General features: G+C 42.4%; 1 protein-coding gene across 3 annotated transcripts; it reads left to right on the top strand.

The window, feature by feature from the left end:
• The first annotated feature begins 594 nt into the window (after positions 1-594).
• Positions 595-26,358, top strand: LOC121575493 (aminoacylase-1). 3 transcript variants are annotated; one of them, XM_041888615.1, is made up of 15 exons: positions 595-681; positions 1,015-1,196; positions 10,781-10,845; positions 10,937-11,041; positions 11,265-11,359; positions 11,696-11,772; positions 12,114-12,203; positions 12,456-12,512; positions 14,552-14,625; positions 15,040-15,089; positions 15,185-15,329; positions 18,992-19,060; positions 19,333-19,412; positions 19,493-19,553; positions 24,967-26,358. In XM_041888615.1, exons 2-15 carry the CDS (start codon positions 1,067-1,069, stop codon positions 25,129-25,131), a joined length of 1,263 nt encoding a protein of 420 aa, XP_041744549.1. In that variant the 5' UTR covers positions 595-681; positions 1,015-1,066; the 3' UTR covers positions 25,132-26,358. The 3 variants fall into 3 exon arrangements, with proteins under 3 accessions (XP_041744549.1, XP_041744551.1, XP_041744550.1); XM_041888617.1 differs by having other exon boundaries at positions 1,056-1,196; XM_041888616.1 differs by having other exon boundaries at positions 626-680; positions 999-1,196.
• Positions 26,359-26,808: the final 450 nt, after the last annotated feature.

A 26,808-nucleotide genomic window follows, 5' to 3' on the forward strand; every position in this document is an offset into this window, starting at 1 on the left:
GTGAGATCTATTGGAAATAAGTTGTCATTAAAGGGTTTTTTAAGAGGAAAAATAATCAATGGTTGACCAAATGACCTCTGGATCTCATGTACAGAAACTTGGAGAAAGACTAATGATAACATTCAGAAATGTATTTATAGACGGTAGCTCCCTGTTGCAGCATGTTTACTCTGAATTGTGTGTGTGTGTGGGGGGTGATGTTCCAAGATGAAGGTGCTGTATCTACTAAATCTGTGGAAAGGTGTTACAACTAGAAAAGTACACTCCGTTCCATTTTTTTGTTATGACAATGACCACTATTTATTTTATATGATAATGAACTTGTACATAATAGGTGATTTTTTCCATTGGACATCAAATGAAAGCCTCAAAAGTTCATTGGCTTAAACAATAATGTCCTCTATTTGAATTGTGCTGTTATTGCGCTCAATTTCCTTTAATACGACTTCAGAAAACATTTTTGTATTTAGTAATTGTCAATTTACAACAAATACACATTGGAGCAAATTTACAATTAGACTATTTTGGTACTGGTTGGATGATGCCGACGATGAGAACAATCGATGATTTGGAGATTGATTGCACATCCCTTGTGCAGAATATTACAAGTCAGCAGCCAAGTAAACATTGACCTTTCATTCCGTTAGGCAGTCAGTCGTGAGTCGTGAGGGATCTATCAAGGTAAGTGTCTCATGAAATCGTCTGCTACTCTGTGTGATGTTTACAAATGCTGGCGTTTTTACTTAATACAGTAGCTAGTTAATAAATTCACGAACGTATTAATTTAGCTAGCTAACGTTTGCTAGCTAATCCTTGGTTTTCACTGCTAGTCATGTGGATGTGGCTAGTCACTGTTGTGCATACTATGCGAAACAATGTCCCCATGCTAAAGTTCACTCAAATATATTGGTTGATTTGCAAAATGGCTAGCTGAAAAAGTAATCGCTACCTATGGGCTGCTCTCTCTCTCTCGCGCTGACTGTCACTGTCACACACACGGTTGTGGAACTGTAGCCTACATCACTCCGGGCCTGCGTCCTCTCTCCCTGCTGAAGACAGTGATACTATGCTGCCTGATAAGGATGGACTATGTGGTGGTGGTGGTGGAGGCCAGGCCACATCGGGAGAAGACCCCTCAGTGAGCCTGTTTAGAGAGTACCTCCGCCTCAGGACTGTCCACCCAGAGCCTGACTATGGTAAGTTATGGATCTGTGTTCAATGTCTCTATACGGTGGATGTACATCTTCTATGATAATGTCTGCATCCAAAATGTGACACTTCTCTATATAGTGCACTACTTCTCACCATATAGTAGGGAATAGGGTGCTATTTGGGACATAGACAATGTCACACTTTGTGTGGACAAGGTTTTGTGTACACCACCACACAGTATCATACATCTAACCAGTGCATTCGGAAAGTTTTTTTTTTTTTTTTTTGTCATTTAGCAGACACTCTTATCCAGAGCGACTTACAGGAGCAATTAGGGTTAAGTGCCTTGCTCAAGGGCACATCGACAGATTTGTCACCTAGTCGGCTCGGGGATTAGAACCAGCGACCTTTCGGTTACTGGCACAACGCTCTTAACCACTAAGCTACCTAAAATTGATCAAATTGATTTTTTCCCTCATCAATCTACATAAAATAGGGAAAGGGGGATACCTGGTCAATTGTACAACTGAATGCATTCAACTGAAATGTGTCTGTCGCATTTAACCCAACCCCTCTGAATCAGAGAGGTGCGGGGTGCTGCCTTAATCAACATCCACGTCATAGGTTAACTGCCTTGCTCAGGGGCAGAACAACAGATTTTTACATTGTCAGCTCGGGGATTCGATCCAGCAACCTTTCAGTTACTGGCCCAACGCTCCTACCCGCCAGGCTACCTCATAATGACAAAGCAAAAATAGGTTTTTACATTTAAGTAAGTATTCAGACCCTTTACTCAGTACTTTGTTGAAGAACCTTTGGCAGCGATTATAGCCTCGAGTCTTCTTGGGTATGACGCTACAAGCTTGGCACACCTGTATTTGGGGAGTTTCTCCCATTATTCTCTGCAGATCCTCTCAAGCTCTGTCAGGTTGGATGGGGAGCGTCGATGCACAGCTATTTGCAGGTCTCTCCAGAGATGTTCGATCGCATTCAAGTCTGGGCTCTGGCTGTGCCACTCAAGCACATTCAGAGACTTGTCCTGAAGCCACTCCTGGGGTGTCCTGGCTGTGTGCTTAGGGTCGTTGTCCCGTTGGAAGGTGAACCTTCACCCCAGTCTGAGGTCCTGAGCGCTCTGGAGCAGGTTTTCATCAAGGATCTCTTTTTTCTTTTGCCATGTTCATCTTTCCCTCGATCCTGACTAGTCTCCCAGTCCCTGCTGCTGAAATACATCACCACAACATGATGCTGCCACCACCATGCTCCACCATAGGGATGGTGCCAGGTTTCCTCTAGACGTGACGCTTGGCATTCAGGCCAAAGAGTTCAATCTTGGTTTCATCAGACCAGAGAATCTTGGCAAACTCCAAGCGGGCTGTCATGTGCCTTTTACTGAGGAGTGGCTGCCGTCTGGCCACTCTACCATAAAGGCCTGATTGTGGAGTGCTGCAGGGATGGTTGTCCTTCTGGAAGGTTCTCCCATCTCCACAGAGGAACTGTGGAGCTCTGTCAGAGTGACCATTGGGTTCTTGGTCACCTCCCTGACCAAGGCCCTTCTCCCCCGATTGCTCAGTTTGGCTGGGCGGCCAGCTCTAGGAAGAGTCTTGGTGGTTCCAAACTTCTTCCATATAAGAATGATGGAGGCCACTGTTTTCTTGGGGACCTTCAATGTTGCAGACATTTTTTGCTACCCTTCCCCAGATCTGTGCCTCGACACAATCCTGTCTTGGAAATCTACAGACAATTCCTTCGACCTCATGGCTTGGTTTTTGCTCTGACATGCACTGTCAACTGTGGGACCTTATATAGACAGGTGTGCACCTTTCCAAATCATGTCCAATCAATTGAATTTACCACAGGTGGACTTCAATGAAGTTGTAGAAACATCTAAATTATGATCAATGGAAACAGGATGCACCTGAGCTCAATTTCGAGTCTCATAGAAAAGGGTCTGAATACTTATGTAAATAAGGTATTTCTGTTTTTTTATTTTGATACATTTGCTAACATTTCTAAAAACCTGTTTTCACTTTGACATTATGGGGTATTGTGTGTAGATTGATGACATTTTATTAATTTAATAAATTTTAGAATAAGGCTTTAACGTAACAAAGTGGAAAAAGTCAAGGGGTCTGAATACTTTACGAATGAACTGTAGCTACCATAAATAAGTGATCTACTGTACAATCCTTTCTTCAACCCTTACCACTGGACTATATAAAGCTGAATGAAATAAATCGGACTGAAGGCAAGCACTTGGCTAATTATTACCTGCCATGGTGTAAGGTCCACTTCTTATCAGTAACGTAACTTTTGGATTACCCAAGCTCAGTAGCAGGCGCCGAACCGAATGAGTGTGCTCGCATACTCCCTTAAAAGACATTCGCTTGAAAAATGAGAAAAAGCAGCAATAGTACTGTTTGTTCATTTTGAGTTGGCGTAGCCAGTATACTTCCTCAAAATAGTCACAATTGATGTAAGATAACTCAAGAAATCTTAGTCGTGCAATTTTACATCTAAGATTTTTAGTGCAGTATTTCTCAATGAAAAATTGTGCATGAAAACGAGTTGTCTCGTTGAATGACAACAGACTTTTTATTGAAGAATCCCTACAGTTGACCAATCACTGACGAAGGGCTGTAGACTTCGGCTCCGAACTTCGGCATGCCTCCAGAATTTTTGGGGCGTGCCCGAACAACCTAAAAAACGCTCTCTGAAAACGAACAAAAACGTCACAAAATGTAATCATAATATATGCATAAACTCCACCAAACTGTTTCGGCTGGGAAGCATGCGGACGCCTTTAGGCCTATGGATTGAGCAATAAAAGCCCCACTTGTGATCTTCTTAAATTAAACTTGTTTTTGACCGTGTGGAGCACAATACCACAGAGGAATACCACAGTTGTACAACTTTTATTCCATAGGCTGGGATCCGCACTATGCAGCAATTGCAAGAGCGCATTTTTCACTGGCTGTCCATCTGGTTGCAAAAACAATGATTGATAGGCACCTTAAACTTCTTCATATCAGCCATTATTGGGCTAAAATACACATTCATTTGTGAACAGCTATCCACAACAATCACGGCGCAAATAGCTAAATGAGAGAGCAGCGGTTTGATTTATATTGTTGTTCTCTGTAGATGTCAATAAGTGATATCCGTGTTGCCCGTAGGCTACACCACTGCTGTCATCTTTACCTCCAAGCGTTTATTCAAATTGGATGTACAATCTTTGGATGCCGACAGCAGTCGCACCATTGGAAGACATAGCTTGGACTGTAGCCTACCAAAAGCCTATTCCTGCTCTTTTCCCACGATGCATCAAATGGATTTGGTGTGCCATCATAGTGATCTCTGATTTGTGGTCAGATTCGCTCAGGCGGAACAAACTTAAACTCAAGCCTTTTTTCAGTGTTGATTTGTAAGTCATTGAGGAAAAAGAAAGGTGTCATAAAGATCTTTTTCGCAAACATCATTTCTGAATTTAAAAGTAATCCTAGAAGTAATCCTAGTTTTTCAAACGTGTCTGTAATCTGAATATAATATTTTTGCTGGTAATTTAACAGATTACAGTTATTTTTTTGTAATCTGTTACTCCCCAACTGTGGTTATAGCAGTAAACCCTATGTAATCTGTTACTCCCCAACTGTGGTTATAGCAGTAAACCCTATGTAATCTGTTACTCCCCAACTATGGTTATAGCAGTAAACCCTATGTAATCTGTTACTCCCCAATTGTGGTTTTTTATTTTTTTTATTTCACCTTTATTTAACCAGGTAAACCAGTTGAGAACAAGTTCTCATTTACAACTGCGACCTGGCCAAGATAAAGCAAAGCAGTGCGATAAAAACAACAACACAGAGTTACATATGGGGTAAAACAAAACAAAAATGAAAAAAATACAACAGAAATACAATTAATATACAGTGTGCAAATTTAGCAAGTTATGGAGGTAAGGCAATAAAATAGGCTATAGTGCAAAATAATTACAATTTAGTATTAACACTGGAATTATGTGCAAGAGATGATGTGCAAATAGAGATACTGGGGTACAGATGAGCAAAATAAATAACAATATAGGGATGAGGTAGTTGGGCGGGCTAATTTCAGATGGGCTGTGTACAGGTGCAGTGATCGGTAAGGTGCTCTGACAACTGATGCTTAAAGTTAGTGAGGGAGATAAGTGTCTCCAGCTTCAGAGATTTTTGCAATTTGTTCCAGTCATTGGCAGCAGAGAACTGGAAGGAATTGCGGCCAAAGGAGGTGTTGGCTTTGGGGATGACCAGTGAGATATACCCGCTGGAGCGCAGACTACGGGTGGGTGTTGCTATGGTGACCAATGAGCTAAGATAAGGCGGGGATTTGCCTAGCAGTGATTTATAGATGGCCTGGAGCCAGTGGGTTTGGCGACGAATATGTAGTGAGGACCAGCCAACAAGAGCGTACAGGTCACAGTGGTGGGTATTATATGGGGCTTTGGAGACAAAACGGATGGCACTGTGATAGACAACATCCAATTTGCTGAGTAGAGTGTTGGAGGCTATTTTGTAAATGACATCGCCGAAGTCAAGGATCGGTAGGATAGTCAGTTTTACGAGGGCATGTTTGGCAGCATGAGTGAAGGAGGCTTTGTTGCGAAATAGGAAACCGATTCTAGATTTAACTTTGGATTGGAGATTCTTAATGTGAGTCTGGAAGGAGAGTTTACAGTCTAACCAGACACCTAGATATTTGTAGTTGTCCACGTACTCTAGGTCAGACCCGTCCAGTGGCGGCTGGCCGATAGAGGGCGCTAGGGCGCCGCCCCCTTAAATAAAATTATAAAAAAATAAAAAAAAAAAAAAATTATAATAATAACAATAATAATAATAAAAACATCAGTATGTCAATATTTGTGTGTTTGAAATACGGAATGCACACAGTAATATGTGTAAGATATGATAGAAAATCATATTCGCAACCTTTCCTCTGCCTGTCAAACGCCTCGTCAGCTCTGGGCGATACAGAAAGTGCCCCGAGGAGGCGGGTCTACGTAGCAGTTAAGCCAATTGCTAATTTAAGATATGAATGTATGACATAAAATGTAGACAATCAGCGATCTTAAATCGAATCCAAGGAGGGCGATTATTTTATCGCCCCAAGCTCGCCCCTGATAAAATAAGGACCGGGCTCCAGTGGCGCCATTTTTACTAGACGACAATGGCGAGCGCAAACGTTACTCTCCAAGACCCAACCCTAACTCGGTGAAATCTCTCCTCCAAGATCCGTTTGAGAGGAGAACTTTGTCAGAGAAAGTTCGGGTGAAAGAGCTGGGCCCAGATCAACCTGACCTCTCAATCAGACAGCAGGCTAGCGAGAAAGGGAAGCAGTATATGCGCGGCTTCTCCCGTAGCTGGTACACCAGGAAGGCTTGGCTAGCTGGGTGCACTGATGCTAATGCTTTATTTTGCTTTCCGTGCTTGCTTTTTAAAACGACGGGGTCAGATTCAGCATGGACAGGTACCGGAGTGAGGGATATGAAGCGCCTGTCAGAGAAGGTAAAGAAACATGAGAACACCAGGGCACACATGGACAACTCTGTAAAGCTAGCTGTATTAGGAAGGGTGAACATTGCTACGCAGCTGGATGACGGCCACAGGATTGCGGTGAGGAAACACAATGAGGAGGTGGATAAAAACAGGCACATTCTATCCAAAATTATCGATTGTGTGAAGTTCTGTGGGGCTTTTGAGTTGGCCTTGCGTGGGCACGAGGAGACTGACTCCTCGGACAACCCCGGCATTTTCCGGGGCTTAGTGGATTTTGTTGCCTCCCTCGACAGTGTGCTGGAGGAGCACCTGAAGACAGCTACCGTTTTTAAGGGCACGTCAAAGACGATACAGAACGAGCTGTTGGACTGTATGCTGTCAGTGCTTAAGGATTACATCCTGGAGGAAGTAAAGAGTGCTGATTTTATCGCCATTCAAGCTGACGAGACGACTGACGTTCCACCCACTGCCAGTTGGTGCTTGTGATACGCTACATCGATGCTAAAAGTAACGTCCAAGAGCGTTTTTCGAGTTCATTTTGATCGAGAACGCAACCGCCGACACCATCGCTACAGCGCTGCTGGAGAGGCTCAGCACCATACTCTCACATGGACAAAAGGCCAAACTTATTGCCCAGGCTTACGACGGAGCAAGTGTGATGAGGGGAGCCACCGGCGGAGTGCAGCGTAAAATAGTGGATGTGTACGAAAATGCGCACTACGTCCACTGCTATGCACATCAGCTGAACCTCATCATGCAGCAGGCTACTTCACGCATCCCCAGGATCGGCACTTTCTTTTCCGACCTTGCAGGATTTTCTGCTTTCTTCTCCAGGTCTCCCCAAAGCGAACCACCGTGCTTGACGAAGTGGTTGCGCATAGACTCCCCAGAGCCTCTACAACACGATGGAACTTCCACAGTCGCGCTGTAAACACTGTGTACGAGTACAGGGATGACCTCCTAACGTGTTTCCAGACCATCAGAGACTCTGGGAACTTTGATGCCCCGACTGTCAGAGAGGCGGGGGGCTTTGTGAGGATGCTCGAAGACGAGGCTTTCTGTTTTTTTCCTGGCACTGTTCCACAAGATCATGCCAAATGTGGACATGCTTTTCAGCCAGCTGCAGAAGAGGAACATCGACCCTGTCTTCATTAAAGCACTTGTCCAGAGGTTCACAGATAGCATGCTAACAATCAGGTAAATAACTATATTTACTATTGGCTGATAAAGATGTTGTTAGAAAGATGAATAGTTCACTTACAACAGTTTAAAAGCCTAAATGTGTCTGGTCATCAAAGTGAGTGATTATCATAGAGCCGTCACAATTATATTTGTTTTAGTATTTTAAAAGGAAAGAGAAGACACAATCAGACGTTGATAATAATGCAGGAAAGTACTACACAGTTTGTAATAATTATTCAGGTGTCCACCAGGTCAATTTCTAGAAGAGGCCTAGTTGTTATTGAAGATTAACTTTATTGCTAAGTGCACAGCAGAACAAAATGATGTTGCATCCCTCTCACAAATGTAATAGAAAAAGGCTTTAAAACGTAAACACTATCTGTCTGTCTGTCTGTCTATATATATATATATATATATAAGTCACTGGTTGTGTGTTGAGGGGGAATTACAGTGAGTTAAGAAGTCTGATTGCAAGTTATCAAATTAAACTTTATTTTTTGGACCCAGGGCCTCAATTCCCTCTTTGTGTGGGGACAGCGCATCTGACGAGCAGCAACAGCCCATCAAGCGACGGAGGATGCTGGGACCAGGAGAACAACAGAGGTTGGCTATAGAGGTAAGTTGTGATGTAATTGTCAGTGTTTCCCCCTAGAACTTTTTTCAGGCCTGGTAGTATGTAGCCAAAACCCTGAACAATCAGCACCTTGGTAATCATATACTTGAGTTGGACATAGGCATGTGTCAGTCAGGATCACTTGCATCAAAATAGCTTAATTGCAAATTAAAGCTGATGATGTATCTTTACAGGTATGTGATACCATCCTGAGTCATGCCAAAGAGAGGTTCTCCTTCACCCAGCACCTCATCAGCGCAACACTATTGCACGGAGAGTTGTTCCCACAACACAGTGTGAAGTTCCCCGATACAGCGCTTGAAACAACCGTGGAGGCGTACCCCCATGTTGAACAAGGCCAAGCTCAAAACCGAACTGTCCCTCATCTATGAGAACAGTGAGTTCAAGGCTTGTAGTGGTGCAGTGCCCCTGTACCAGTTCTTCATGGAGAACAACCTTCAGAGCACTTTCACAGAGACTGCCAGCCTCCTCAAGATCCTCATCACCACACCCATGACAACTGCTGAGTCAGAAAGGTGCTTCTCTACACTGAAAAGGATCAAGACCTTCCTGAGAAACAGCATGACACAGGATCGCCTGAACGCTCTGGCCATGCTCTCCATGGAGAAGAAACTTGTCAGGGACATTCCTGACTTTAATCAAAGGGTCATTGAGAGGTTTGCCACTCAGAAGGACAGACGGGCAAAATTCCTGTACAAATAAGATGACAGACACACACACACAGAGCAGCTCTGGCCGCATGTTTCTTTGTATATAGTTGACCTTAGCATAAAAAATCCAGTTATATATGGTACTCTAGAAAGTCTTAATAGTGTCTTTGCTAATATTACTGTATATATGTTCTTTTGTATCAATTAATTGTTGCAGTTCTGGAGCACATTAACAATTAGTCACATTTAGTATGATCATAAAATACTGTATGCTATTCTTCCAGTCAAAGGTTTGAGTTCATCCACTTGATATCCATTTCTATATTATACATCCTTTTATACAGTGTAAGATTTCCTATAAACTTTATAATAATTTCATGTTATTGTCCACTTTCCACTCTGTTCTGACAGCATGCCTGTTGCGTTGCCTGTTTACTACCAATGGTGAAAAGTTCACTTTAAATGCAAATGAAAGGCTTGGGTTTGTGTAATATGTTTTTGTGTAAGAATGCCTCAACTTTTTAATATTGGCATTAAATAATTACTGAATGTTTCACTGAGCACTGCTGTCCTGCAGTTTGTGTTAAAATATATTGCGATGGTTACAGGAAAAAAAAAGTATGGCACAGCCCCACCGAGAATATTTTTCACCAGCCGCCACTGGACCCGTCTAGAGTAGTGATTCTAGTCGGGTGGGCGGGTGCAAGCAGCGTTCGGTTGAAGAGCATGCATTTTGTTTTACTAGTGTTTAAGAGCAGTTGGAGGCTACTGAAGGAGTGTTGTATGGAATTGAAGCTCGTTTGGAGGTTTGTTAACACAGTGTCCAATGAAGGGCCAGATGTATACAAAATGGTGTCGTCTGCGTAGAGGTGGATCTGAGAGTCACCAGCAGCAAGAGCGACGTCATTGATATACACAGAGAAAAGAGTTGGCCCAAGAATTGAACCCTGTGGCACCCCCATAGAGACTGCCATAGGTCCAGACAACAGGCCCTCCTGCTATAACTGTGGTTATAGCAGTAAACCCTATGTAATCTGTTACTCCCCAACTGTGGTTATAGCAGTAAACCCTATGTAATCTGTTACTCCCCAACTGTGGTTATAGCAGTAAACCCTATGTAATCTGTTACTCCCCAACTATGGTTATAGCAGTAAACCCTATGTAATCTGTTACTCCCCAACTGTGGTTATAGCAGTAAACCCTATGTAATCTGTTACTCCCCAACTGTGGTTATAGCAGTAAACCCTATGTAATCTGTTACTCCCCAACTGTGGTTATAGCAGTAAACCCTATGTAATCTCGGTGTCTGTGACTAGTAGCCTAACTCCAGTCTTTGCCACTTTAAGAATATTGAGCTCAGAGTCCCCTTGATTGAACTCAAACTGGAAAGGTAATGGTTACAGATTGTCAGTCTTTATGGTGGGAAAACAACATCTAAGTAATTATTAAACAGGAGAGAGAGTGAGAGTGTATTTTATAACTGTGGAAGTTAATTTCAAACAGGCCTCGATTTAGACCAACACAAGTTTTACTCATTACTGTACCTATGTATTTTGGTTTTCTGTATTAGACTACTATAACCCTTGTCATAGTGTAACAGTCTTGGCCCATGGGTTGTGTTTATCTCTTTACAGATGCTGCTCTGAGGTTCCTGGATAGAATAGCAGAGGAGCTTGGGCTGCCCATGAAGAAAATTGAGGTGTGTGTGTGGTTGGGTACATCTCTTTGACATTCAACTCTTCACACACTAGACCTCATGTCAACTCTGTCCTCCTCACACCTGTCCGTAGGTCTGCCCCGGTAGAGTTGTGTCTATCATGACCTGGCAGGGGACCAACCCTACTCTGAAGTCCATCCTGCTCAACTCCCACACTGACGTTGTGCCTGTTTACCAGGTAAATACCTGGGCCTGTATTCATAAAGCATATCAGAGTAGTACTGATCTAGGATCCGTTTTGAGTTTTAGATCACATTAAATAAGATACATGGACAGGGGGGACCTGATCTTAGATCAGCACTCTGTCTGAGACGCCCCTTGAAACCCCCTGTCGTCTTTACCACTAGTGAGAGGGGAAACACAGGGAAAGGAACTCATCCTATGAATGTGTCTCATTCTAGGAACACTGGAAGTATGATGCGTTTGCTGCTGTGAAAGACCCAGAGGGCAACATCTACGCTCGAGGAACACAGGACATGAAGTGTGTCACCATACAGTGAGTGTGATGTCATCACCACCCTGTTGGGATATTCTATCGTAAGACAGCGGGTCAAAACTCCCATTTAGGGTTGCAAAATGTTGGTAACTTTCCCCAAATTCCTAGGTTTTCCAGAAATCCTAGTGGGTATATTAGTGGAATCAGGAGGGAATAAGCATACAATCTGGAACCCTCCAACCAGGATTTCTTGAAAACCTGGGAATTTTAGGAAAGTTGCCAGAAATGTGCAACTGTACTCCAATTTCTATGTTACCAGTGTCCTTCACATCTCCCGTTTTTATTTTATTTATTTGCCTCATAACCAATATGGCTACTGCTCGATGTCTCCCATAGGTATATCCAGGCCATCAGAAGACTTAAAGCAGAAGGAAAGAAGTTTATGCGCACCATCCACCTAATGTTTGTGCCAGGTAGCCAATGACCGCTCATCCTAAGACGGGCTTCTCAGAATGTAAAACTGTGATAACACTGTAATAATGTTGTAATGCCATGGGTGCGACCCAAAAGGCACCCTATTTTTTATATAGTGCACTACTTTTGACCAGAGCCCTATTGGCCTTGATCAAAAGTAATGCACTATATAGGGAGGAGGATGCCATTTGAAACTCAATCCATCATTTGACACGGGCATAGACAATTTAAATGCACTTTTGACACCTTCTGATATAAAAAGGGCATTGTAAATAAATGTGATTGATTGAGATATGCTTTATTACTCTTTGCTCTGGATTTGACACTTTGAATGTCTTAGATGAGGAGGTCGGAGGTCACAAAGGAATGGAGACGTTCGTGAAGCTCCCAGAGTTTCAGGAATTAAACATTGGCTTTGCACTTGACGAAGGTAAATAAACAAAAAACCTTTTCCCCTTATTAACACCCAACTATAAACAGAGGCCTGCATCCCAAATTACACACTATTCTCTTTATAGTGCACTACTTTTGACCAGGCCCCATAGGGCTCTGGTGAAAAGTAGTGCACAATGTAAGGAATAGGGTGCCACTTGGGATATACTCAGAGACTATCCAGCACTGAAACGAACACTTCCTTAGGCCCTATACTTCTCTTTTGTCACCTGATGTCTGTATGTTTTAGGTCTTGCCAACCCTGGGGAAGCCTTCACTGTCTTCTATGGCGAGAGGAATCCCTGGTGTAAGTATCAGCCCTGAGTATTAGAGATTCTGTAACAATGAAGAATGATCAAATACACACGAGCACCCAGCAGTACGCACAAGAAATGTCTCCTCCTCTCACCCTGGCCTTAGTCTGTCTGTGATCCTATCTCAATTAGTCTTTCCTCGATTCCTATCTCCTCGCCTCCTTCTCCAACCTGGACTCTGGGGTAGACGTAACATTGTAAATGAAAATCCGGGACACTCAAATGACTATGATATGTTACTTTTGGTATGGTATGTATACTGAACAAAAATATAAACGCAACATGCAACAATTTCAAAGATTTTACTGCGTTGCAGTTCAAATAAGGAAATCAGTCAATTTAAATAAATTCATTAGGCCCTAATCTATAGATTTCACATGACTAGGCAGGGTGCAGCCATGAGTGGGCCTGGAAGGGCATAGGCCCACCAACTTGGCAGCCAGGCCCACCCACTGGTGAGCCAGCCCCAGCCAATCTGAGTGAGTTTTTCCCCACAAAAAGGCTTTATTACAGACATAATTACTCCTCGGCACCCCCCTCAGACGATCCCGCAGGAGAAGAAGACAGATGTGGAGGTCCTGGGCTGGCACGGGTACACGTGGTCTGCGGTTGTGAAGCCAAATGGACGTACTGCCAAATTCTCTAAAATGATGTTGGAGGCAGCTTATGGTAGAGACATGAACGTTCAATTATCTGCTAACAGCTCTGGTGGACATTCCTGCAGTCAGCATGCCAATTGCACATTCCCTCAAAACTTGAGACATCTGTGGCATTGTGTTGTGACACAACTTCACATTTTAGTGGCCTTTTATTGTCTCCAGCACAAGGTGCACTTGGGTAATGATCATGCTGTTTAATCAGCTTTTTGATATGCTACACCTGTGGATGGAGAAATGCTCACTAACAGGGATGTGAACAAATTTGTACAATTCGTATGATATGTTACAACTTGCAATTCGTACGATATGTTACGAATTCCAATTTGTTGTGGCTAACGTTAGCTAGGTGGCTAACGTTAGCTAGGCTAAGGGTTAGGTTTAGGAGTTAGGTTAAAGGGGTTAAGTTTAGGGGAAGGATTAGCTAACATGCTAAGTAGATACAAAGTAGCTAGTAAGTAAGTGTTTATAGTTGTTAATTAGCTAAAATGCTAAAGTTGTCCGTGATGAGATTTGAACACGCCACCTTTGGGTTGCTAGACGTTCGCCTTTTACCAACCACTCTACTTTAGTTTTTGCCTTAAAGGGGAAATATGCAGTAGCTACATCCTGTTTTGGACTTTAAAATTATATGTACCCATTGATTCTTGAAGAGTATAACTTATAAATGCCTCATGAGCTTAGTTCAGCTGTCATACCCCATCAGAACCCAAAATATAAGCTTATTTTACTCCAATGTTTGTAAACCATGTAAATGTAAACAAATACTGTATAGCCTCAAAACATGGTTAAAACTATCATTTTGATATGGATGGTCAGTCCTTGCATCCATAGCTATGTCTATGAATTTGAGTGGTTACATTTTTCCAGCCCCATCCATCAGTGTTTTTGTGAAACTTACGGGGAGGGGTTTTGTTATTCTTTCAACAGCTGATTGCCGCTTTAACATTTACATTTGACATTTTTGTCATTTAGCAGATGCTCTTCACAGGAGGTTGGTGGCACCTTAATTGGGGAGGACAGGCTCGTGGTAATGGCCGGAGCGGAATAGGTGGAATGCCATTCCATTAACTCCGTTCCGTCCATTATTATGAGCCGTCCTCCCCTCAGCAGCCTCCACTGATTCTCTTATCCACGTTAGGTTATATGTAACCATACCAAATGTAACATATCATATTATTAATTAGTATCCCAGATTTTCATTTACTATGTTAAGTCTAGTCTGAGACCAGTCTGCCTTCTCAAATGTATTGGAGAAGAAGGTCCAAGGATCCTCCCCTCAGACCTTTTCCACCAATGTGTTTTGAGAAAGAGGCGAGGAGAAAGGATGTGAAAAATACTTTTTGGGAGAAAGAGCCTGTGTCTGTTTCCCTCAGGGATAACGGTCCACTGCCCAGGCAGTCCTGGCCACGGCTCCAGGTTTGTGGAGAACACAGCTGCAGAGAAACTGGTAAGACTTCCTTTGTTCACAGCTAGAGGGACTTTGTGTGTCACAAATAGCACCTTATTCCCAGTGGGCCTTGGTCAAATGTATGGGCACTATAGAGAATAGGCGGAAGGTAGTCTAGCGGTTAGGAGCGTTGGGCCAGTAACTGAAAGGAGCCAACTAGGTGGAAAATCTGTTAATGTGCCCTTGAGAAATGCACTTAATCCTAATTGCTTTTGTAAGTCGCTCTGGATAAAAGTGTCTGCTAAATTACTCAAATGTAGGTCACCATTTTGGACACAGCCCTTGTCCGCACACACACTATAGTTCCCGTGGCCAACTTGGCCAAAGAGAGCAGAAAAGGGTTCTGATTCTGATCACTTGGAGGATGATGATGTCAGTGACCTCACCTGCTTTTGTCTGTCTCCCTTTTCTCAGCGCAGTATTATCAACTCCTTCCTGGACTTCAGAGAGAAGGAGAAACACAGGTCAGTAAGGCAGGAAGAGAGATGAGTTCAGTCACTAGAGGGAGCCATAGCTACTTAACAGGAAAGTGATTTTTGTATTTGTGTGTGTGTTGAAGGTTGAACACCAGCGAGTGTTTCACTCTTGGTGACGTCACCACCGTCAACATGACCATGGTGAAAGGAGGCGTGGCCTACAACGTCATCCCTGCCGAGATGGACGTCAGCTTCGACTTGAGAATACCGCCCACAGTCAATTTGCAGGTGTGTCTGTGTGCCTTGTGTGCTAGGGAGGGGCATTTGAAATTATCAACGTTGGGGAAGCTAATCTGAATATGTAGTTTACCAAACTACCAACTAAGTTAAGCTACGCTAAAGCTACCCTTAAGAAAAAGAAAGTTACTTTGAAAAGGTAGGTCACTACATCCAAACTACTGCTTCATAAATGATCAAATCTAACAATAAAAGGCCACTCTAAAATGTGCAGTTTTGTCACACAACACAAATGTCTCAAGTTTTGAAGGAGCGTGCAGTTGGCATGCTGACTGCAGGAATGTCCATCGAGCTGTTGCCAGATAATTTAATGTTCATTTATCTACCATAAGCTGCCTCCAACATCGTTTTAGAGAATTTGCAGGTTACCTTAGTGTTCTTGGGCACAGGGACTATGGTGATCTGCTTGAAACATGTTGGTATTACAGACTCAGACAGGGAGAGGTTGAAAATGTCAGTCAAGACACTTGCCAGTTGGTCAGCGCATGCTCGGAGTACACGTCCTGGTAATCTGTCTGGTCCTGCAGCCTTGTGAATGTTGACCTGTTTAAAGGTCTTACTCACATCGGCTACGGAGAGCGTGATCACACAGTCATCTGGAACAGCTGATGCTCTCATGCATGTTTCAGTGTTACTTGCCTCGAAGTGAGCATAGAAGTAATTTAGCTCGTCTGGTTGGCTCGTGTCACTGTGCAGTTCGCGGCTGTGCTTCCTTTTCTAGTCTATAATAGTTTGCAAGCCCTGCCACATCCAACGAGCGTCGGAGCCGGTGAAGTACGATTCGATCTTAGTCCTATATTGACGCTTTGCTTGTTTGATGGTTCGTCGGAGGGCATAGCTGTATTTCTTATAAGCTTCCAGGTTAGAGTCCCGCTCCTTGAAAGCGGCAGATCTACCCTTTAGCTTAGTGCGGATGTTGCCTGTAATCCATGGCTTCTGGTTGGGGTATGTACGTACAGTCACTGTGGGGACGACGTCATCGATGCACTTATTGATGAAGCCGGTGACTGTATGTACATACCCCAACCAGAAGCCATGGGCCTACAGTGCATTCGGAAAGTGTTCAGACCCCTTGACCTTTTCCACATTTTGTTACGTTACAGCCTTATTCGAACATTGATAAAAATTAGTTTTTTCCCTGATCAATCTACACACAATAACCCATAATGAATGGAAATATAACATTTACATAAGTATTCAGACCCTTTACTCAGTACTTTGTTGAAGCACCTTTGGCAGTGATTACAGCCTCAAATCTTCTTGGGTATGACGCTACAAGCTTGGCACACCTGTATTTGGGGAGTTTCTCCCATTCTTCTCTGCAGATCCTCTCAAGCTCTGTCAAATTGGATGGAGTGCGTCGCTGCACAGCTATTTTCAGGTCTCTCCGGAGATGTTAGATCTGGTTCAAGTCCGGGCTCTGGCTGGGCCACTCAAGGACATTCAGAGACTTGTCCCGAAGCTACTCCTGCGTTGTCTTGGCTGTGCGCTTAGGGTCGTTGTCCTGTTGGAAGGTGAACCTTCGCCCCAGTTTGAGGTCCTGAGCGCTCTGGAGCAGGTTTTCATCAAGGATCTCTCTGTACTTTGCTCCGTTCATCTATCCCTCGATCCTGACTAGTCTCCCAGTCCCTGCCGCTGAAACATCCCACAGCCTGATGGTGCCACCACCATGCTTCATCATAGGGATGGTGCCAGGTTTTCTCCAGACATGATGCTTGGCATTCAGGCCAAAGAGTTCAATCTTGGTTTCATCAGACCAGAGAATCTTGTTTCTCATGGTCTGAGAGTCCTTTAGGTGCCTTTGGCCAAACTCCAAGCTGGCTGTCATGTGCCTTTTACTGATGAGTGGCTTCCGTCTGGCCACTCTACCGTAAAGGCCTGATTGGTGAAGTGCTGCAGAGATGGTTGTCCTTCTGGAAGGTTCTCCCATCTCCACAGAGGAACTGTGGAGCTCTGTCAGAGTGACCATCGGGCCCTTCTCCCCCGATTGCTCAGTTTGGCCGGGCGGCCAGCTCTAGGAAGAGTCTTGGTGGTTCCAAACTTCTTCAATTTAAGAATGATGGAGGCCACTGTGTTCTTGGTGACCTTCAATGCTGCGGAAATGTTTTGGTACCCTTCCCCAGATCTGTGCCTTGACACAATCCTGTCTTGGACCTCTATGGACAATTCCTTCGACCTCATGGCTTGGTTTTTGCTCTGACATACACTGTCAACTCTGGGACCTTTATATAGACAGGTGTGTGTGTGTGTGCCTTTCCAAATCATGTCCAATCAATTGAATTTACCACAGGTGGACTCCAATCAAGTTGTAGAAACATTTCAAGGATGTTCAATGGAAACAGGATGCACCTGAGCTCAATATCGAGTCTCATTGCAAAGGGTCCGAATAATTATGTAAATAAGGTATTTCATTTTTTTTTTTTATATATACATTTTCAAAAATTTCTAAAACAGTTTTTGCTTTGTCATTATGGGGTATTGATGAGGATCTTTAAAAAAAAATCAATTTTAGAATAAGGCTGTAACGTAACAAAATGTGGAAAAAATCAAGGGGTCTGAATACTTTCCAAATGCACTGTATGCCCTCCCAAGCTCACCCATGGCTGCGCCCCTGCCCAGTCATGTGAAATCCATAGATTAGGGCCTAATTTATTTATTTCAATTGACTGTTTTCCTTACGTAACTCAGTAAAATCGTTTAAATTGTTGCATGTTGCGTTTATATTTTTGTTCAGTATAGTTCCGCTACCGCCAAGCTACTGCAAAATGTAGATAAATAGCTAATTGAAATACATAGACTCCCCAACACTGGAAATTATTTCACTATTCAAATAATATCATGATTTTTTTCTTCAGATATCCAGATAGACGAAATTCTAAAAATAAAATAAATTGCTCTACTCTCTTGACCAATCAGAATATAGCAAAATGCCACAACAGCAGACTGCGCAGTTGTTTTCATGGTGCTATATTGGTTGTTTTTGGCTAACAGTAGCTTAGGCTAACAGCAACACAGTGAAAGAAGTCTGATGCTCGCCATCATAGAACTGATTCTGTTTCCCAAAAAGTTTTCTGGTGAGTGTTTTGCATTGATCTGTATCAGGTCTAGTGGACCCTCCATTGGTACTAGGCTAATCGCTATTTGAAGGGGGGAAAATAGCATACCGTTGTCAGGGCTGACTGGAGGGCTAAATGTGCTATGATATTGAGAGAAAATTAGCTTGAAAATAAATAAAACAATCACTTTGCGTCGTCAGAACTGTAGGATACTTACAGTGCGCAACTGTAAATGTGCAATGTGCTGTCAAAGCCACGTGACGTCTGAAGCCGCAGAAGCCAAGTGCGCCGTACATAAACACTACATTCTAAAGTTTGTTGTTTTATTAAATGTAAGCATTTCAAATGTCATGGTATGTCCTTGTGTGTAACAATGTAACATGGACAATTTCATTTCATTTAGACAAAGCTTTTTCATTGTTAAAATAGGCCTAAAAGAAATTCTCAGTATTCGAACACTTGGTGAGAGTAATCATTCTAACGTCCATTTGGATATCCGGATATTCCCTGCCCATCCCTACTGTGCCTGGGTTATTATTATACACAGTTCAGCTCAATGTTATCTTCAACATTTCAAATCTTTTATTCCATTGTTAGGAGTTCGAGGAGCAGATTAAGAAGTGGTGTAAGGAGGCGGGAGAGGGCATCACGTATGAGTTTGCTCAGGTCAGTACAATAAACTGCGTCTCTCCGTACACACACTTGTGTATGAGAATGGAGACACCTGATCACAGATCAGTAGAGGATGCTATAAAGTGTTCTCATCTGGGTCGTATTCACAAGGTACGAAATGGAAGTAAACGGACCCAAACAGGGAGCGACTCCCTAAACTTTCCAAGAAGAAACACTTGTTTTGTTTTCCGTTGTGAAATGTTTTGCTACGGTGTACATTAATGAATATGACCCAGTTGTAAAATGTTCTTTGTCCTCCTCCACAGAAACACATGAACCAGAATGTGACATCCACAGATGAGAGTGACCCTTGGTGGAACACCTTCAGCACAACCTGCAAAGCCATGTGAGGACACACACACACACACACACACACACACACACACTCAGTAAAGGTTAGCTTCATCTGAATTTCTCTCGCCTCAGGAAAATTACTTTGGAAAAGGAGATCTTTCCTGCAGCCACGGACAGTCGATTCATCAGAGCGGTGAGTTAGAGCTAGGGCTGTTGTGGTGGCCGTATTACCGCCACACCGGCGGTCACGAGTCATGAAGGCAGTCAAATTCCATGTGACCGTTTAGTCACGGTAATTAGGCTTCTCCAAGCTCTGATGCTACTGATGGTCATTAGTAGCCTACCAAACTTGCTAACTGCCTGGTACTCAGCACTCTATTGTCCCTCTAATCACTCTGACATCAATGCAAATGTTATCGAAAATCTAATCAAACACTTCATGAGAGCTCATATTGCGCAACATTTCTATAGGCTATGCAATTGTGTGAGAAAACAGAGTGATAACCTCTATTAAAAAGAGGAGGACCCATCAGCTTTCTATAGGCTAGGCCTACTATATTTATTTCTCTACTTTCCTAATATTAAGCACATTGCTTATATTTACCACAGGAGTATAGCCTACCTGGCTGGCATGAAAATGAACCACGGGAAAAGCGTCCTCCATTCGCTATTTAAGTGCATAGATGACATGTATTTTTTCCAACTGCCCCTGTTTTGAGACAGGTGCATGATAATGGTCCGTTCTAAATCAAAACAAATTTCACACATATTATTTAGTATACAGTACCAGTCAAAAGTTTGGACACACCTACTCATTCCAGGGTTTTTCTTTATTTTTACTATTTTCTACATTGTAGAATAACAGTGAAGACATGAAAACTATGAAATAACACATATGGAATCATGTAGTAACCAAGAAAGTGTTAAACAAATCAAAATATATTTTATATTTTTGATTCTTCAAAGTAGCCACCCTTTGCCTTGATGACAGCTTTGCACACTCTTGGCATTCTCTTAACCAGTTTCACCTGGAATGCTTTTCCAACAGTCTTGAAGGAGTTCCCACATGTGCTGAGCACTTGTTGGCTGCTTTTCCTTCACTCTGCGGTCCAACTCATCCCAAACCATCTCAATTGGGTTGAGGTGGGGTGATTGTGGAGGCCAGGTTATCTGATGCAGCACCCCATCACTCTCCTTCTTGGTCAAATAGCCCTTACACAGCCTGGAGGTGTGTTTTGGGTCATTGTCCTGTTGAAAAACAAATAGTCCCACTAAGCCCAAACCAGATGGGATGGTGTATCGCTGCAGAATGCTGTGGTAGCCTTGCTGGTTAAGTGTGCCTTGAATTCTAAATAAATCACAGACGGTGTCACCAGCAAAGCACCATCACACCTCCTCCTCCATGCTTCACGGTGGGAACCACACATGCGGAGATCATCCGTTCACCTACTCTGTGTCTCACAAATCTCAAATTTGGACTCATCAGACCAAAGGACAGATTTCCACCGGTCTAATGTCCATTGCTCATGTTTCTTGGCCCAAGCAAGTCTCTTCTTCTAATTGGTGTCCTTTAGTAGTGGTTTCTTTGCAGCAATTCGACCATGAAGACCTGATTCACGCAGTCTCCTCTGAACAGTTGATGTTGAGATGTCTGTTACTTGAACTCTGTGAAGCATTTATTTGGGCTGCAATCTGAGGTGCAGTTAACTCTAATGAACTTATCCTCTGCAACAGATGTAACTCTGGGTCTTCCTTTCCTGTGGCGGTCCTCATGAGAGATGTTTTTTGCGACTGCACTTGAAGAAACTTAAAATGTTCTTGACATTTTCCGGATTGACTGACTTTCATGTCTTAGTAATGATGGACTGTCGTTTCTCTTTGCTTATTTGAGCTGTTCTTGCCATAATATGGACTTGGTCTTTTACCAAATAGGGCTATCTTCTGTATACCACCCCTACCTTGTCACAACACAACTGATTGGCTCAAACACATTAAGAAGGAAAGAAATTCCACAAATTAACTTTTAAGAAGGCACACCTGTTAATTGAAATGCATTCCAGGTGACTACCTCATGAAGCTGGTTGAGAGAATGCCAAGAGTGTGCAAAGCTGTCATCAAGGCAAACGGTGGCTATTTGAAGAATCTCAAATATAAAATGTATTTTCATTTGTTTAACACTTTTTTGGTTACTACATGATTCCATATGTGTTATTTTGTAGTTTTGATGTCTTCACTATTATTCTACAATGTAGAAAATATTAAGGATAAAGAAGAACCCTGGAATGAGTAGGTGTGTCCAAACTTTTGATCATGTTTGTATCACAACTAAAGTGGCCAAATAACTTCTTGAAATTAAGCACATTCATCTGCTTTACAAGGGGTGTAGAGCTTAACTGGCATACATAAGCAGCGCGTGAGTTTCAAGTTTGGGGAAGATCATTTTCACCATAAAAATGTACCTTTTTATAATAAAAGCGTTACATGCATAATCGCGTATGCAGTGACTTTTGATAATGGTGTTTTCCCGCTAATGGAACATTTCTGCTTATAGCCTACTGCCATGTGCACATTGCTGCACTTATAATGTGAATAAATAGCCTAATAGTTTATCAACATTTTAAGCTAAACGTTCTGATCTGTTGTGTCAGCCACATTGTGTAACTCCTGAGTGGCGCAGTGGTCTAAGGCACTGCATCGCAGTGCTAACTCTGCCACTAGAGATCCTGGTTCGAATCCAGGCTCTGTCGCAGCCGGCCGCGACCGGGAGACTCATGGGTGGCGCAAAATTGGCCCAGCGTCGTCCAGGGTAGGGGAGGGAATGGCCGGCAGGGATGTAGCTCAGTTGATAGAGCATGGCGTTTGCAACGCCAGGGTTGTGGGTTCGATTCCCAAGGGGGGCCAGTATAAAAAAAATATATATATATATATTCACTAACTGTAAGTCGCTCTGGATAAGAGCGTCTGCTAAATGACTAAAATGTAATGTAAATGTATACAGTGGGGGAAAAAAGTATTTAGTCAGCCACCAATTGTGCAAGTTCTCCCACTTAATTGTGCAAGTTCTCCACCATAATTTGCAAATAAATTAATAAAAATTCCTACAATGTGATTATCTGGATTTTTTTAACCTCAATTTGTCTGTCATAGTTGATGTGTACCTATGATGAAAATTACAGGCCTCTCATCTTTTTAAGTGGGAGAACTTGCACAATTGGTGGCTGACAAAATACTTTTTTTCCCCACTGTTCCGTTTATACCGGGGTATTTGGAAATACCGAAGGGGGTGCTACGCCAATGCTAATAACTATAAGTTAAGGATAACTATAAGAAATCTTAAGATGTGTCAAATAAATGTGAGGGAATAAGGTATTTGATCCCCTGCTGATTTTGTATGTTTGCCCACTGACAAAGACATGATCAGTCTATAATTTTAATGGTAGGTTTATTTGAACAGTGAGAGACAGAATAACAACAAAAATGTTATAAATTGATTTACATTTTAATGAGGGAAATAAGTATTTGACCCCTCTGCAAAACATGATTTAGTACTTGGTGGCAAAACCCTTGTTGGCAATCACAGAGGTCAGACGTTTCTTGTAGTTGGCCACCAGGTTTGCACACATCTCAGGAGGGATTTTGTCCCACTCCTCTTTGCAGATCTTCTCCAAGTCATTAAGGTTTCGAGGCTGACGTTTGGCAACTCGAACCTTCAGCTCCCTCCACAGATTTTCTATAGGATTAAGGTCTGGAGACTGGCTAGGCCACTCCAGGACCTTAATGTGCTTCTTCTTGAGCCACTCCTTTGTTGCCTTGGCCGTGTGTTTTGGGTCATTGTCATGCTGGAATACCCATCCACAACCCATTTTCAATGCCCTGGCTGAGGGAAGGAGGTTCTCACCCATGATTTGACGGTACATGGCCCCGTCCATCGTCCCTTTGATGCGGTGAAGTTGTCATGTCCCCTTAGCAGAAAAACACCCCCAAAGCATAATGTTTCCACCTCCATGTTTGACGGTGGGGATGGCGTTCTTGGGATCATAGGCAGCATTCCTCCTCCTTCAAACACGGCGGGTTGAGTTGATGGCAAAGAGCTCGATTTTGGTCTCATCTGACCACAACACTTTCACCCAGTTCTCCTCTGAATCATTCAGATGTTCATTGGCAAACTTCAGACGGGCCTGTATATGTGCTTTCTTGAGCAGGGGAACCTTGCGGGCGCTGCAGGATTTCAGTCCTTCACGGCGTAGTGTGTTACCAATTGTTTTCTTGGTGACTATGGTCCCAGCTGCCTTGAGATAATTGACAAGATCCTCCCGTGTAGTTCTGGGCTGATTCCTCACTGTTCTCATGTTCATTGCAGCTCCACGAGGTGAGATCTTGCATGGAGCCCCAGGCCGAGGGACATTGACAATTATTTTGTGTTTCTTCCATTTGCGAATAATCGCACCAACTGTTGTCACCTTCTCACCAAGCTGCTTGCCGATGGTCTTGTAGCCCATTCCAGCCTTGTGTAGGTCTACAATTTTGTCCCTGACATCCTTGGAGAGCTCTTTGGTCTTGGCCATGGTGGAGAGTTTGGAATCTGATTGATTGCTTCTGTGGACAGCTGTCTTTTATACAGGTAACAAACTGAGATTAGGAGCACTCCCTTTAAGATTGTGCTCCTAATCTCAGCTCGTTACCTGTATAAAAGAAACCTGGGAGCCAGAAATATTTTTGATTGAGGAGGAGTCAAATACTTATTTCCCTCATTAAAATGCAAATCAATTTATAACATTTTTGACATGCGTTTTTCTGGATTATTTTGTTGTTATTCTGTCTCTCACTGTTCAAATAAACCTACCATTAAAATTATAGACTGATCATGTCTTTGTCAGTGGGCAAACGTACAAAATCAGCAGGGGATCAAATACTTTTTCCCCTCACTGTAAGTGGCTAGATGTCAAAATCAAGCTTCTTCGTTACAGCAGACATTCAATTCCCTCCTAGATCAAGATCCCTGTTTTATGTGCGATTTCTATTAAAAAAAATTATAGCGCCCCTTGTGTGAACTTCCGGTAATACCGTATACCTTGGTATGGTACAGAAACGGAATGAAAATCTGGATACCGCCCAACCCTAGTACACCATCACAACATCTTACTTTCAAACACTTAGAACTGCATGTGTTTTTATGTGTTTATGACCTCAGGACAAAACATGTTTTGTTATTGTAGAAGCTTGCACTTCAAAGCTATGTCCATATGTGTTGTTCATTTTACTTGATCATTAGGAGAAGAAATGCTTCATAAATGCCACAAGCTAGACATCTCCATAGAGACAAACCACTGTGCTTTGAATGAGCTAAATGTGGTTCTCCCTTTAAATGCATCTCTCTTGAGATTGATAAGATATTTGGTGCAATAGTAGAGCGAGGGCCCTTACTGGAAAAAATTACATTCAAAGTTGTTCTATGCTGTTTTATTCATTGAGGCAACAAGAGCAAAAACATAAGTGTAAATATAAGTGTTTCTGCTGTTAGGTCATTGTCAGTGTGTCAGATATTAGTTGCAATGCTTTCTTGACAAAAAGGAGGATCTTTCAATCATGTTTGTGTCCTGCTGTAGGTGGGCCTCCCTGCCATCGGCTTCTCCCCAATGAACCGGACCCCCATCCTGCTGCACGACCACAACGAATATCTGAACGAGCAGGTCTTCCTCAAAGGCATTCAGGTTTACGAGAACCTAGTGCCAGCATTAGCCAATGTGCCCGCTCTGCCTTGCGATGCCTAGAGCAGCAATTCTTAACTGGTGGGTGACCCTAATTTGATAACACTTTTTTTTTGCCACTCGAATATTGGGTCACGACTGAGGCAACCCAGTTAAATGTGTGTCCCGAAACCAAACCAGTTGAGAACCTCGGCTACTTCACATCCTGTGTCTCGTAACCTCTCCTTGGCACGTGTCAGTCTGATCTGACACCTCTCACAGATAACCATCTGAATTATTCAAGATTAGTTTTTGAATAATCCAGAAGGCAGCGCCAAATAATAAAATGAGATTACTTCATCCAGATATAATTTATAATAGTCCAATTTAGCACTTCACATTTGGCACTATGCCTTCTGTATGCATAAAATCTATTTTATTTTCTCTGACAATACATAGCAACTCAGGACACCGTTATACCATTGCATTACACAACATTGTAATAACAGCCTTGTAACAACATTATACTTAAGAGAATGTGTTTAATGTGTCTGTGTAAGCGGTCTTGACAAAGGGTGTGATCATTCACTACTCTAATCAATGTATGGATTTAAGTCTTAAATGCTTATCAAAGATGTATTAGAGATAAGCAACACGGTTATATCAGATGACGCTCTTTGAAGTTGGTAATTAAAATGCTGCTTGATCCAGACCTTGCACAGAATTACTTCAGATGTCCCTCCACAATATTACTTATCCACTTAAACCTAGCATCAACTATCCCCTCACTTATTCAAGTTGATCTGCCATTTGCTCTTTGAACAAATTTCTAACAGTTATAACCATTTGTTTAAAACAACTTAGAACCAACTTGGTTTCACAGTTAGTGAAATTGAGCTATAGTGGAAATATAACACAGAACCCAATTGGGCAAGAGAGGTTCTGTTATTAAAATAGTTAATGAGTATTCTAAAAAGCTCTAAATCCATCATTAGATTGTTAAGGAAGTGGTATGTCGGTATAATTACCAAGTTCTCTCCTATTCAACTTGGTATCTTCCAGTCCTATTGTAATTTGATAGGCTAAGCTACTTCTTTATTATTTATGTCATAACCTTATTGATTAGCCCCCAACCACACAAACAAGACTGAAGTAATGCCATGTTAACGTTCATATATTTCATAAACTACTTGAAACCACAGATTCATATAATGATTTTTGTTTGAAAATGAATTTATATGCCTGATAAATACACGTTTTGATTTTTTTTTTTGATAGAGCTGATTTGAATAAAGATATCACTTTATTGAACTGCTGTGTTATTTGATTTAGAGGTTGAGTGTTAATATTTTCTGCCCAGGGACTGCAGATAGAAAAGCGCTGTGTAGCTAAATCTGTTCTGACAAATAAAAAACAGAGATTGTATCATGCACACCACAATGCTCAAAACACTATAAGACAAAAATATCTTACATCATGAACATAAGATATTTTTGTTAAGCAAAATGTTGTTTTAGGAAACCGAATACATGAAACAGAGGAACTGAGACATAAGGATCAACTGTATTGTAGCCACGTGGGGGTCACCATAATCACCATAATAAGCACCATCATGTGTTTATCACCAGTATGAACCAACCCTGCTCCCAACAGTAACAGCATTGCCACTACTTATAGACTCACAATTACATTTACATTTACGTCATCTAGCAGACGCTCTTATCCAGAGCGACTTACAAATTGGTGCATTCACCTTCTGAT

This window comes from Coregonus clupeaformis, chromosome 10, assembly GCF_020615455.1.
Source record: "Coregonus clupeaformis isolate EN_2021a chromosome 10, ASM2061545v1, whole genome shotgun sequence".
Lineage (NCBI taxonomy): Eukaryota > Metazoa > Chordata > Actinopteri > Salmoniformes > Salmonidae > Coregonus > Coregonus clupeaformis.